At 39.1% G+C, this 15635-nt stretch overlaps 1 protein-coding gene across 1 annotated transcript in view; it reads left to right on the forward strand.

The window, feature by feature from the left end:
* The window catches only part of DHRSX (dehydrogenase/reductase X-linked), a 166825-nt gene that overhangs the window by 29248 nt on the left and 121942 nt on the right, over positions 1 to 15635 (forward strand). Inside the window, exon 2 of the mRNA XM_069855050.1 lies at positions 9552 to 9659. Coding sequence (XP_069711151.1) covers positions 9552 to 9659 — 108 coding nt within the window. The remainder of the gene's footprint in view (positions 1 to 9551; positions 9660 to 15635) is intronic.

Here is a 15635-nt window from a genome sequence, read left to right on the forward strand (position 1 = left end):
TAGATTCAAATCTCTTATCTTTAGATGAGTTTTGGCTAAAGGAACAAAGTCCCTGAGAATGGCAAACATAGCCAGAAGTGATATTTAGGACTCGGGAACCTCACTCTTCCTTCTGCTTTTGCTTCTTTTACCTTAGGGCAGCTCCATATTTGTTGGTATCAAATTTCCACATGTGTCTCTGTCAAAATCAGCCTGAACTTGAATTGTAAAAAGATCAGCTATGTACTTCATCATACCTTTTTGCAATGCAGTCTTATTTCCAATTGTCCTAAAGAAAGCCAGTTCAGGAATTCAAGAAAACTTTCCAGATTGACCACCCTTTTTAATTTTCTCCATTTTCAGCCTCTTCCTTCTTGGGGGTGGGGCGGTGCAACATTCAGCTTTTTGGTGTGATTAATGAGCCTGATGCAGAAGGTCCATGCAGGGTTTATTGGTGACAGCATAAATCAGTTTGGAAAATTAGTATCTGTATTATTTTTGAAAAGTGCAGTTACCTTTTTCGCTGTGCAGCCCTTCTGCCAAGTCTAGCAGCATTACAAACTCCAGGATCAATACTACTGAAGATCCTATTTGACCAATAAACCTAAAGCATTCAGGCTCCACTTGAAGGATGCCTGAAAATGCAGCATCCCTTGGCTTTTGTAACCAGGCAGGACTTCTTTGCTCGCAGGTAGTCCAGTCATATGCTCTAGAAAACAGGGCACTGACAATACATGTATAAATGCAGAGGAAATATTTTTTGGATGACTTTGGCAACAGCCATAGCTTACATTTCTACCAGTCTGTGGTTACAGTGCCTTGACTTACACCAGCTTCCCCCCAACAAACCATGATTCATTTGCATCCATAAGTAGCAGCAGGCCAAGATGTCTGTGCAGGTCTCCATGCTTAGATCTCTTATAAGGAACAGCTGAGGGAACTGGGGTTGTTTACTATGGGGAAGAGGAGGCTGAGGGGAGACTTTGTCAGTCTTTACAACTACCTGAAAGGAGGTTGTGGTGAGGTAGGTGCTGATATCTTCTCCCAAGTAATAAGTGGCAGGACAAGAGGAAATGGCCTCAAGTTGCACCAGGGGAGGTTTAGATTGAATATTAGGAAAAAAATCTTCACCAAAAGAGTATTCAAACACTGGAACAGGGTGCCCAGTGAAGAGGTCAATTCTCCATCCCTAGAGGTTTTAGAAAAAGATGTAGATGTGGCATTTCAGCACATGGCTTATTGGGCATGGTGGTATTGGTCTGATGATTGGACTTGATGATCTTAAAGGTCTTCTCCAGACTTAATGATTCTGTGATTCTGTGATTCCTTTTTTTTTGCCTTGAAGACAATAACACTATGCAGAGATTTATGATTCATGTATATTTAATTGCTTAGCAATGTGTCTCTTTCAGCTATTTACTTGGAACTGTAGCGGGGGAAAGGGAAGAGGATGGAAAGGGGGTTGAAGCGTTTGAAAATGACCTCTTCTTGACAAAAATTTTTGGTCTTTTCCTATGCTTTCCAGAGTAACACTCCCTACTGCTTCCCCTTTCATAACCTGCCTCCAGCACATGCTTCTCCCTTTATCTGCATTTATCCTGTCTTTCCAAGAATCACTAGAAGAAATGCAGATAGGTGTGTCATGCAAATAAAATTTTTAGTGGAGCTTTCCACCCCACTTCCTACTGTTGCTAGAGAGATCACTTACACAGGACTTTCTGAATGCCAAAAATTGTTGCTCTTAAAAGCTGCCTCATTTAGGGTATTGTTATTTTCCTATAGCAAAAAATTATTTCTTTCAGTACTGTAATGCTGGCATCATAACTTTCTTCTTACTGCTGCACTAGTTTGAGCTTGCATCTTTACTTTTATGTGGGTTTCTTTTACTATTGTTATATCTTGCTGCGGACATTGGTGCTCCAGTCTCGTGATATTAAACCCTAATAGTACTCATTGCTATCTTATACTTCCCAAGGCTTCCTGATGTGTTCATCAGATGAAAAAGTAAGAGGGAGGAGGAGCTATTCTGATTATTAATCCTTTGTAGTGTGGCTTTCCCATGTTTTAAATGAGATACCTGGGGACATGTCCTGGAATCGATTTTGGGAACTTGTATCTCTGGCTTCTGTGAAGGGCTTCTCATCTTGCCTGCAAATGTCCCAATAAGCAATCTGGCATGCTTGTTGAAAAAACAAAGCAAATGCTAGAAACTATCAGCAGGATTAAATTTGGGGAGGCGGTTAGTTTTTATCATTGGCAATTACAAAAAAATTAATTAGCCCGGCGTAGCAGATTTTCAACTAACTCTGAAGTGAGATCACTTGTTCCCATGTTGACGAGGTCAGGAAGGGATGAGGATACACAACAGTTCCTCAACTGCATGAGCATGCTGCTTTTCTAGTTGGCATAGCTGCTGGCTCCCCTGCTTTTATATCATTTGCTGTCTTGCTACATTTCACCCGTTTGTCCAGGCTTGCTGGATATAGAATCATAGAATCATAGAATAACCAGGTTGGAAGAGACCCACCGGATCATCGAGTCCAACCATATGCGGTGCCTTGTCTTAAGTAACAGCAATGGTTGAGTTCCAGGTGTCCAGACAGTTCAGAAAAATTGCTGCCCCTGGTCCAGTGACTGCCCATGCTGCATGTGTGCAGGAGCTCTGCTGTATTGTGGAAATGTCCACCTCAGAGGACACAGGCTGCATGTGTATTCCTGTGTTGGATATCCCACCTGAAGTACAGGGTATGGAGGTTCTGTGAATTTCCAGAATTGGTAAGTGTGAGTTATCATTTGTCAGTTTTCACTATTGGTGGCTGTGTGTGGGGTTCTTAAATTAGGTCTTCCCCTGGCTGCTGAAATTCTTACAGCCATCTTGCTGCTGCTCTTCCATTAATAGCACCTTGAGACTATGTGTTTGCAGGGCAAGGGACACATTTCCATGGTTTGGTTCCTCCTGCTGTTCTGGTTCTTCAACACCTTTCACTCCCCACGAATAACTCCAGGGCCAACTTGACTTCGGAACCTCCATTTCCTTGTGATTCCTGACTTTCGCTTCTTCTGTGGAAGTAAAGTAAGGCAAACGCTAGGAGGCCTGTCACCTACCAGGAGCAAAATTCCAGTTGTGCTTGGAAACAGATGCTCTCCCCGGGCAAATAAATTATCCTTACACAACGCATTGATTGATTTGAGGTACACTGGACCTGTTGGCCATATGCCATTGGATATGCATGTGCGCATGACAGTTGTTCATCATCGGAAGGTCTGATGGCCTCAAATACAGAAACCAGCAGGATACCTTTTCACAGAAGGACTAGTTAGGCTGGTTGCCACCTACCTGGTTTCCAGCCTTAAAAGCCTTCAATCTTGATTGCATATTGATGTTTCTTAGGAAAGCGATAGGAAGCAGCAGAGTCAGAAAAGGTTTTGGTGTGCAAATTTGGGAAGACCATTTGCATTTGACAGATCATGTGCATGGTCTTAGGACAGACATGATGTGCAACATTTCTGCTAGTGAAAGCTGGTGTCATAGAAGAAGATTGTCTTATTTATTCCTCAGAACTTGACTACTTGAAAGTGTCTTCTGGTAGGATAGTCCTGGAATGACTTTTTTAGTTTAGACTACTTAATCGGTTCCACCAAGACAGAAGTTTATGGAGAAGTACTCACAAAAAAGTCTATTGTGTGGATTCCCCAGCAGACTACTGATTGCCTCTTGGAGTAGCAAATGAATTATATCTCTATAAGTGCTTTGAAAGGGATCTTGATGACTATAATCTCAGAACTACCGAAGTGTAAATAAGGGAAAAAGAATTGGAGTATTTTGGGGTAGGAAAAACTACTCAATAACTTGGTGGTAGACTGAATTGTACGGATTCTTTAGCCAAATAGAAAAACTTGATTGTGCCTTGTCTGGTGGCATTAGAGAGGACTGACAATTACAGTTTGCCCTCTTTTTCTCAGTGTTGCTGTACAGGAACAGCTCCAAACTTGGCTCTTGTTATTCTGTCATCAAACTAGATATTCATTGTGGCTTCTTTTCTTTTTTTTTTTTCCATTTGTTGTACTGCCAGTTACCTTCAGGCATAATATTTGCATGTAAATTATTGAGTTATAGGAGGAAGGAGAAAAGCTGTTAGAATTTGCGGAGGTCTCTTCAGTGCAAATGCCACTGAAGTCCCTGTGCCAGCGACATGCAGGCAGGTCCCAGAGTGGCCCCTCTGACCCCTCTTTGGATTCCTTCAGCGGTGCTCATCTTTCTTGCCAGATAAGGACTGGAGACTGATTCAGACAATTTAAATTCTGCCTTTGGCCTTCAGTGTCTTAAAAAGAGGGTATAATGAAGATATTAATACAAAGATACTGTATTTTAATGTCCACATGACTCATAAAGATCCACAATGCAGATGCCGGATTTGTCAGATAGGAGATGGAACTTTGTAGAAATTTTGATGCAATTTGCTTTCAATAAATTTTGAAAACTTTTGGTTTTTTCCTCTCACCTGAGGCAGGCTGAGTTGTAAAGATTACAGAATACCAAAGCAAGCAGCTCTCAAGGGGAGCTCCTCTTATGAGGTTTGCATTGTCTGTGTTCACACAGTACCTTTCTGCGAAGAAGAAAATTTAAAACCTCTTTTTAGATTTGGCTACTTCAATTCTAATTCTAATTCTAATCAATTTTTTGATTTGGCTACTTCAATCCCTACCCCAGAGTTGAGATTTCACTGGCAGGAGCTGGTCATTGTTATGGAAGTGGTTGTTGACAGGAGCCTGCGGTCTGTTTTGTTTCTTTGTGGTCTTGGCACTTGCAAACACATCTTGACAGCCCTCTTTCAGTCCCTTGAAAATTACAGAATTACCCCTAATTCTTCCTAGTATCAACTGTGTGTGAGGATATCTCTGTACATTGAAGTTGTTTCAGATTAAGAAGTTGTACATTTAAAAGAACAATAATTATTTTTAAATAGCTTCATTTATGGACATATTTATTACAGAAAAAAATCTGTCTTATTTTTCTGCTTTAGCTTAAGCCACTTGAAAAGTAGACAGATTTATTTTGCTGGAATGCAGGCAGAACCTGCAGCCAGGGAGAAGCCTCTTGCAGACTTTGGTGTCATAAAGAAGCACTTAAGGAATGCAGACTGGTTTCTTCAAACACAAAGGGGAAATAACAGCTAGTGCTTGGCTGGCGGATTTCATTAGCACCAAGGCTGTACGGTTCTCATGTCCCACAGTGAGATCACTGGCATTATGCCTCTGTGATTGAGATCAGTATCTTCCTACTTACCAGAAGCAGAAGCAGAGAGAGAGATGGAATGTTTTAAATGAGATGCAAGAAGCGCCAGAGGAAACCTCCCCAGTGTGGCAAAGCCGGTGGGTCTCCACTGCCTTCTGCCCGGGGGGCTCCTGCACAAAATAAACCAGTATCTGCTGGAAAACCAGGCTGAGCCTAGGTCTGCTTTGAAAGTATGATGTTGAATTTCATCATGAAGAGATGGTTTCACACTGTAAAGGTGGGTGTTTCACAAACTCTACCCAACAGTGAAGTTACACTGAGAACAGAACAACAATAAGCTGCTTTTCACTGCAGTTGCCACTGGCTTACACACACAGTCTGGATTTCATCCTTAACACATTTACTGATGTGAGAACTAGCAGTGTGCATGCATTTCTGCAGATTAAAATTAATTTAAGATTAATAAAAAGCAAAATTAATAATTAATTGAAGGGGTTATTATGTGGATGTTTGTTGTTGGTAGTGGTTTGGTTTTGAGTTTTTTTGGTGTTGTGTCCCCTCCCAAAGATATGTTTCAGTTTCTCTCTTCAGATTTCCCGTTTTGGCTGAAATGAGCCAGTATACTGAGATGTGACATGCAGTGTTGTGTCTATTCAAAACCATACTAGATGCAATCTGTATACTGTACGTGTTGTAAATAAAATGCATACTAGCCATTTATCCATGTGTCTGCAGCCCTCATTTCTCCCTCCCTGGATACTTTCGTAGGCCCTCGGATCTAGCTGCTACAAACAGACCTGTTTTAAAGTTCTCTGTAATATAGGATCTCATTAAATGCATCCTTGCAGTGGAGCCTGCCTGTCATGCTCTTCATTGCAGGCTGGTAATGTATCTGATTTGAGTGGCTGCTGGGACCAAAAACTGTCCTTTTCTTTGCAGCCCTCATAGTCAAAATAGGACTAGGCATTTTTTTTTCATTGCCCTCTGCTAAGCACTATTTCATTGCAATGATAGCAGAGCACTTTGCTCTTCTAACTTCCCATTTTTCTTTCATGTTATTGCCCCTTCCCCAGTCCTGACTTCTTTTTCTCCTTTTCTTTAATTCATTTTCTTCTAAGTGAATTAATTTTGCACTAAATTGTCACTTCTTATTCAATAGGTAGATATAGTGATACAGTAATGGAAATGAGTGACAGCACTTGTACGCAACATGCAAAATCCAAATGTGAAGTTTGCAAGGTGGTGAGAGAGGGGGAAGCAAAAGGAGACATAGGGAGGTAGAAAAGGAGCAGAAGGTGCTCAGGCCAAAAGGAAAGCAGTTTCTCTTGAGGAAATCCCTTTTGTTGGTGTTGGAGCATGTTATTTCAGCTATAGTGAATTAAACAAAAATGGAAACTACCTTATTTTCTTTCTTTCTACAAATTTTACTGCCAAATGCACATGAAAGAGGTGAAAACAAACAGGGAGGGAGAAAACCCTAGGGAGGAAGAAAACCTTGTTTTTGTGCAACTCACTCTATCACACGTCAGCAGAATTTTCAATGTAGTTTATGCTTAGATTAACTCAACTTTAAAAGAAAATTACTTAGTGGACTTCAGCTTATATTTTTGCCTTCTATATGGCGTTTTCTTTACAAGCACAAAATTCACGCATGCATCTATCGTGGCCAGAAATGGCCTTCCCTGCTTTAACATCAAGGCAATGCCAGTGCTCCATGTACGGATTTAAAGCTGTTCATCCCCTCTGGAGAGGCATCAAAGTGTCTCTTGCAGCATGGACTCCACTGAATAAAAAGATATTTGCTTTGTAAAAGTTCCTTTTTCAGAGTCTTGAACTTTTTGAGCTAAGAAGAGCTGTTTGGTCCAGAGAGGCTAAGAAGAGCTGTTTGGTCCAGATTTGCCATGTCTTGCAAAGAGTATTGCCCTGTTCCTGGTTAAGGGACCTGTCTCTTCTCAGCACACCTCAGGTACAAGGCGATGTGTTTGTGGTTTTGTATGGTCTAGAATGTTGAACAGGGACCACAAACTGGTCCTCCCTTTTACGAATACAAATCATTCAGGCAGTGATTTTTCATTCCATGTCTGAAAGGACTTGAGATTATATGTCCTTGCCAAATTTCAAGTGTATCCAGTCATGCTGAGGCACAAGGGCTGTTCACATAGAGGTGAAAACAACTTGTTTCACACTAAGAATGTTTATTTTATTCCATCTTTAAAATGTTTATTTCCTGTTGGCATTTTTAGAAATGGCAAAAATATTTTTTTCCTTTTTTTCTTCTGCTTAAAACAGACCAGGAAAACATAATCTAAAAAGGCTAAATCTGGTAAAGTCATAAGCAATTAAAAAATACTACCCAGAGCGGTCAGTTTACCTAGGTATTTAGTGTCAGGTCTCACTTTAATTTCTAGGCTTAACTGTTGAAAAAAATGTGGGCATTTTACTTAGAGTTTGTTTTGAGAAATATTATTGGTGGAAACTGCAGGACTGCTTATAACTAAACTGAATTCCTTTAAGAAAGCTCTTGGCAAAGTTTTATTTAGCTCAGATGATATATATTAGGACACCTACGTGCATGGTTATCACTATAATAAGCATTAACTTTCAAATACTTGCAAACAATTTCACTCTGCACGGATGGAAGAATCACATCACTACCTGAAGGGAGCAGAAATTCCTGTTAAATAATGCTAGAAGGAATTATGTATTTCAGAAAAGGTGAAATCTGAGTCCTTTTTGAAGTTGCTATGCAGAAAGCAGCTAGTATCAGCACCAGTTCTGTGTTTCATATCCATAGGAAATATGAGATTGTGTTGTATAACAAAGCAATCCCCTAAAAACCTAGAAATCAAAATAGGAAGTCTTTTGATAGATAAAAGACGGCATCTTTTTAACATTTGCTGTCTATAACATTGCCTATGGACACTACACCACAGCAACATGAAATATTCAGTACTGTTTCCCTGTACAAATATCTAGCATCTTCTTCTAAAAAGCAAACATAAATTCATCTTGGTCACCTGCACAGTGCTTCACATGAAAGATTTGCCACCTCATCAAAAAGTCTTATTTCATATTTGAGCTAATTGATGTCTCCCCCAAGCAGTTAAGCTAAAATGACTTTACTCTCCTTCGGTGGGAGAGCTCCCTCCATCCTGGAAGCATGAACTGGGAAATCTACAGTCAGCATGAGAGTTTGCAGTTGGGATGGTGGCCAACCCATGAGGGCCATCCCAGCAGTCACTTTTTGACTCAGTTGGTAGTTGAAGGACTGCCTGGGAACACAGGAGGCATGGGCCATAGGTCTAAGCAGCGCATAGCAGAGGGGATTTGAGGAGTGTGCACTGCCCACTGGGCTGTGTGCTGCCCCGGGTTAAGGAGCGCTTGTTGGGGTGGAGGCGTTGTGGGGCTGGCTGCGGGCACTGGGGCTGCTGGCTTTTGCAGCAGACATCTGGGGTGGGTGGGAAAATCAGATGATGGTTTTCATGCAAAAATAAATTGCCCCCTCCACTGTCAGGGGACCAGGACCATGTAATTTTGGATGAGAGGGAATGGCCTCAAGCTGTGCCAGGGCAGGTTCAGATTGGGCATTAGGAAAAATTTCTTTACCAAAAGGATTTTCAGGCATTGGCACAGGCTGCCCAGGGGGGTGGTTGAGTCACCATCCCTGGAGTTATTTAAAAGACGGGTAGATTAAGTGCTCAGGGATATGATTTAGTAGTGGACAGGTACAGTTTGGCTTGATGATCTCTAAGTTCTTTTCCAACCTAGTGATTCTGTGATTCTAAGATCTGCAGCATGGAGAATACTCAGTTATGCATGTAATTTAGCTCAGCCACATCCTCAGATGAATTGTCTTTGAACTGTTTGCTGTTTAACCTATGTTACTGGTAGACGCCTGTCCTTCATCATTCAAGATATTTTCAGCATTATATGGTGCTGATTGAATTTTTTTCCCTGTATGCGTGGGGTAAGCCATCCCTGAGCTGACCTGTAACAGTTGCCACCTTGCTCTGTAACAAAGTTAAAGTGAAAATTTTAAGGGATAAATTATTGCAGGAAGACAAAATGCGTGCAAATAAAAATGAGAAATTTTCTGAACTGGGTGTTTGTCTTTCATGTCATCAGCCTCAATCTTTTACGAACTGGAAAATTATAGTGCATTCAATAGTGGTGCATGCTCAGTAATTTTCATTTACATATAGAGTTTTCTTCCAAGATTTTTTATTGGCCTAGCTTGAGTGATCTGAAATTGTATGCCTTTTAAAAATACATCTTAACTTTTTAATTGTATTACTATTGTGAACTAACCTTGTGATATTTCTTTTTATTCATATAGATTTCCCTACACAAAATGGAAAGGTTGCTATAGTGACTGGAGGTGCTAAAGGAATTGGTTACCAAACTGTGAAGCATTTGGCAGGACTTGGCATGCATGTTATAATAGGTAAGGTCATTATTTTCTTAATGCTAATATATTTTTTTCTGTTCAGGAAGTAATTATATTTCTTTTAAGAAGTATAAGTAAAGACATGATAGACAAAGGTAGGAGAAGCTTTTGCTAGCCTTTAGCACAAATACAGATTTGATTTATGTTTTCATTTGCAAGATCTTAACAAAAAGTGTGTGCGATTTTGTTTTCTGCAAACCTTGCAAGAGCTGGACTACCTTATATAAGAAGTAAACAATAAGGTCATAAAAAACCACATAAAGATATGAGTATAACAAAAATATTTATTATCTTGTTAGTGAGGATAGAGTGCAGTGTTAAGATGCACATGTTCATTAAGAGAAAAACTAAGAAAGCCTTGAAGGAATGTTCCGATTCGTAGTGGGAGGTTATTGCTGTATAAGGTCAGAGGAAGCCCTTATAAGTTAATCCATGTAAAAATTGCACATTTACTTCCCAGTTTGTTACTGTAGGTGACCTTTGTAGGCAAGGCAAGGAAATATATGCCTTGAGAGGTTCATTCCTGTCAGTCTGGGATGTGCTGTACTTACAACTCACCTTCTGGAGGTGCCTGTTTCTCTCTATTGATAATAAAGAGTTCATAAGGTGACTATGTTAGACTGAGACTTCTGAAGTTAGGACAGGTTAATTTCTGTAGGAACTTCAAAAATGTCCTGAGCACGAAATTTCTTATCTCCACTACAGGCAATACTAGTGAGACTTATTTTCCTCTAATTTAAAGCTTCCTGTACTATATGCATACACAGTAATATATCTACCAAATTTGTATGTAACGTCGTGAATACTCATATGTTTAAAATGCTACATTTTGCTCCCTTCATCATTCTTTAACTGTTTTTTTACCTAGAACTCTGTAACCTTTACACCATAAGGTCACTGAATTCTGGTATTTCACAACACTCTAGCAAGATGGTGATGCCATTTTATTTAGGTTTTATATGGAATGCGTTCTCTCTAAGGTTTTGTATACACATATTTAAGAAAAAAACAACAACCCAGCACAGCGAAAAAGGGCATAGTAGCCTTGTATTTTTAGTCTAGTGCAGTCAGTAATATTAATAGAGTTGCCCTGGAATTGTACAGGTGTTATGAGGAATACCACTTACTCATACATTTTAATAGATGTGTCAAAACCAAGCACCTGCAAAATGCAAGCAGATGCTGCTGTATGTAGCTAGATGCTAGATGTAGTTAATGTAGCTAGATGTAGCTAATGCTGCTAGCATTAATATTTCACTAAAGAGGTCACTTTTCCTTTTTAAGGTGAACTGCAAGAATTTTTCTCAACAAAAGGCCAATTTTCTCCTCTTTGCATAGGGTCATGGAAGCATACAACATTGCTACTTTTCTGAAGACTTATTTTATACCACTTAAGGTTTTCACATAACAAAATTCATTGTGAGATCTTTGGGAAAGGGAAGATGATATGAAATTACAAAATCTCTACCTAATCATCTTTTTATAACTCGCTGTCACCCCCTCATAGATCTCATTCACTCACACTCACACCCATACTCTCACAAGCAATAAGATGCATGTGCTCATGTGGTCTGGTGAGCATCAGTTGTGTGCAGCATGGGAAAAGGTATGCCAGCTACTGAGGCTTTATCCTGTCTCTGTGGGTATTCTTGATAGTAAATGACAGAGTAGTTTATGGACAGATCTTTCATGTCCTTGAGGAATCATTAGCTCTTAGTACTTTTTTCCTTGTCTGCAGTACGTAGTCTGTATCTATGGCCTATTTTCTGAGTGTGATACCAACAAAAATAAGGGTATAGATGCTATGGCACAACCTGGATGTCATCCTTCTTCTGACAGAGTGTATTTTCATCTTCTGGCAAGTCGTCTGTGCTGTGGCCTTGACATAAACAACACAGGAACGGTGTCTTGAAAACATGCCCTTTCTTTTCAATAAAGGGTATTCTTTTATCTCTTTGCTCTGCCCTTTTTTTCTGGTGTTTACATGCACTCACACTTCCATTCACTCTTCAATTGTACCAACCTTAATATTTGCATTACAAATCTCTACAAATGTAAATTAATGAAATTAATTATAGGAAGCATTTGATGAGTAAGATTTTCAACTGATTCAATTCTTTCAGGCAAACTCTTACCTAAACACTTATCCTAGTGAGTCACAGCCATCTTCTTTGCCTGTGAAATTCTTCAGAGCAAAGAACCCCTGCCAGTGGTATGGATAGTCTCAGGCTTTGTCCCAGCTACTAGATTAAAACAGTGTCCGGAGTATGCTTAAAATACCTGCAGGGACAGTGGCAGACGTTAGCACATTTAGCTTTCAGGCCATGGAAGCATAGAGTCCAGCCTCCAGTAACACAGCAAGTGCGTTCAAGCTTTCTACTTCAGAAATATTTTCACCCTCTATTTGTATATAGGCATGAACATACGTGAAAAAAATGTAGGTGTTGGGTGAATTAGGGCTTGCAAGGAAAACTCATGTGTAGCTTACTGTCAGTCTTGCTCATTCACTGAATGCTTCTTTCCCATTACAGGAACTAAGTAATGGCAACATTTAGCAATAAAGAATTATATCCTTGTAGCAGGCGAATGAGTCAAACCTGAATGTCTGATGTGAATATGATTCACTATTTGTAATGGATGTGATTTTAACTTCTTTTGACATTTTAGGGGAGTAAATGTTTGAAGTAACTTACTTTTAAATCCAATCTAGCAATGGAATGAGGAAAACAAACAACTAGAAAGCATATCACCTTGTGGAATACAAATAGGCACAGTATGAAAAAGGCAGTGTGCTCACTCAGTGTGTTTTCCCTGTAGGGAAAACTACTGCCAGTGGTGGTACTACTGCCAGAGTCAGGCCACATCAGGAGTTCCTGCTCCCTCCTACACAATTTAATACTTGAAATTTCATTTTCAGAGACAGAAAATAAATGACACACTGTTTTTCGTGCCTACTGACCAGTGGCTTGTGTTGAAGTTGGTGTCTTGTGTGCACATACTAATAAATATAATAATAAGGACATTGAATATCAAGACATGCCAGTCATTTTTATGACCACCCTCTCATAAAACCCAGTAGATGCAGCTCTGGTTCACAGTTTTAGGCACAGTTTTTAGTCTAAATTTAGACTGATTAGAAGCATACTCTTATATTGTTTCTATCCTTCATCACTGGGGTTTAATTTTAAAGGATTCTGTGAGTGCATGTTAAAATTGTTGACTTTAAAGTGAGTTTCAGTTAGATATTTCTTTTCTTTTCCTCAGTACATTAATAAAAGAAGACCAGAAAAAAAAAAGTGTGATAATATTAACACAGAAGCTTTGATAATCCTGTCTGGTAATGGTGAATGAAAATCAAAAGATTTCCAGCTTGACAATGTTGCACATATGCTTCTTGGCATAAAATGCCAGGTTCAGGACAGTGTCATCAATTTTTAGTGTCTGAGTATATCAGTGTCGCAATTTTCTAAGACAGGATCACATTTGGAAGGAAACAGTCTCATTATATTTATGTATATGTACATATATTCAAGTGACTTATTTGAGCCATGCAATTTTGGCATAAATAAATCTAGTTCCATCACCAGACTCAGAATTTCTGTATGATCTCTGTGAACCCTGCAGGAGACCAAAGAAGATATTTCTGTCATCTATTTCATTCATATCAGTTTCCAATTTTCAAGCAGGACTTCCTGCATTATAAATCAGATGATTCTTATATTGTATAATGCTACAAAGTGACTTTAGAAGAATAATTAAACCCTATCAAGATGATTCAATTGTTCATTTTTGAAGACAGTTCTATTGAATTTCAGTTATCAGAAATTTACATGGGATACTTTAATATGAGTCTTTTCTCACTATACATATATATGTGTGTTACTTGAGTTATAATTTTTTCTAGGAAAGTATTTGCCATCCTAAATTTGGTAACACACATCAGAAAAGAAATTAAAATAGTCTAAAACAAGGCACTGTGGTTAAAACAAGAATTCCTCAATAGCATAGAAGTATTTCTGGACTAGTATCTGCATTGGATCTTATATTGCTCTTAGTATAAAAGAAGTGCAAAGTGGGCAAATATGAGTGTTGCGTAGTTTTAGGAAGAATGTTGTGTGTAGTCTACAAAGTGGGAAAAAAATGCCAGGCGTTATAAAAAATACAGTTAAATATGTGATGATAAATTTTGGAAGAGATATTTTTTTTTGGCAAGGTTCATGCCAAAAGATTTTAAAGTGACTAGCTTGTCTTAAGGTAAGAGAAAAATCTCTTGTAGATTAGTAGCTGATTAGGAGACAGAAAACAATATCTAAGAATTGTTTGTGCCTTTTGGGATGGAGCAAAGGGACTGCTGATCCTGTAGGCATATGTATAGTGAATTTATAAAAGAAACACAGAAAACAAAAAAGTGAGATTATGTATTTTGCACAAATGTGGTTAGGATAGTCAAATAAACTTGTCTGTTGATAATAAAGGGATTTGAGCTTCTGGCATACAAAGAGAGGCTGAGAGAGCTGAGATGGTTCAGTGTGGAGAGGAGGAAGCACAAGGGGACCAATCTGTATGAATGTGTATTAATACCTGACGCAGACAGTAAAGAAGATGGAGCCAGGGTCTGCTAAGTGGTGCCCATAACTGGACAAGAGGCAATGGGCACAAACCAAAACACAGAAAATTTCATTTAAGCATAAGAAAACACTTTTTTACATTGAGAGTGTTTAAACACTGGTGCAAATTGCCTAGAGAGGTTATGGGGTCCCCATTCTTGGAGATACTCAAAATCTGGATGGACATGGTCCTGAGCAACCAGATGTGGCAGAGGTTAGGACTGAATGGTCTCCAGAGGTACCTTGTGAAATCTTAACTACTGTGAAGAAAGGGGAATAAACACACAATATGCATTGACTGTGTTATGGATGGATGGATAAATACAGGGGGTCATTGAATGCAAATACCGTATATGAGGAAAGCCAGCCACACCTATATATTTAGAGGACTAGGATCAAAATTAACTGCTATGACTCAAAAGATAAAAAAAAAGTGATTTACTATTGAAAGTTGTCTGCACAAAATCTTCAATATTTAATACCAGTTGTAAAGCAAATTAAAACAGGAAAGAAGGGCAAGAAGCATCCCTATTCCTTTGTAGAAATCATTGATTCACCCTGCTGTGAATACTTAGAAGGAGTCTGGTAGAACTGGAAAAGATCAAGAGGGATAGTGAGGAGGATGGGATGGCTCTGTCCAAGGTGAGGCTAATAAACAAAGGTTCTTCTGCTCGCAAATAACTGAGGTGTGATATCATGCAATTATGAATGATATAGAGAAAGGGAATGAAAAGTAGTGATTCTGTGTCTTATTGTACACAAAGCAGGGAACATCCAACAAAATAATTACAATAGGAAAACCTATAGAAGTACAAACTTTTTAATGTAATTACGTGTGTTATTAAATCACAGAGCCTGTTGTCCCAGAACCCTTTGAGGGCCAGGTGCCTGAATGAATTTAAAGTGCAACTGTATGAAGTAGTGGAGGATAGATTCATTGAGAGGCTAAGTGTGACATTTATTCAAGAAATCTCTGAAACTTCTTGCTCCTGGGAGGGTCTATTGGAAAATGCCACTCCTTGACTTAACTACGTCACTTTTCCTTAAACACCTGGTACAGGTTGTTGTTGGAAACAGTACATTTGTATCTCTGGTTTGATAAGCAGGGTCATTCTTCTCATTTGAATAGCTCAGTTGCTGAAACCTAGGATGAGAATGATGATTGCTTTTCTCTTTGCAAACCAATATCCTATTCCTTATTCAGTTTTGCTCCTTTTATCAAAGGAACACTTATAAAAATATCTTTGGCTTTCATGTCAATACAGCACAGTATTTAATTGTGACTGCTGTATGATGAACTGGATGACAAAAAAAGTGTGGTATGGCTAGACATAAGGAAGCTTTGTATCACTTTCTAGATGTTTTT

This window comes from Phaenicophaeus curvirostris, chromosome 1, assembly GCF_032191515.1.
Source record: "Phaenicophaeus curvirostris isolate KB17595 chromosome 1, BPBGC_Pcur_1.0, whole genome shotgun sequence".
Lineage (NCBI taxonomy): Eukaryota > Metazoa > Chordata > Aves > Cuculiformes > Cuculidae > Phaenicophaeus > Phaenicophaeus curvirostris.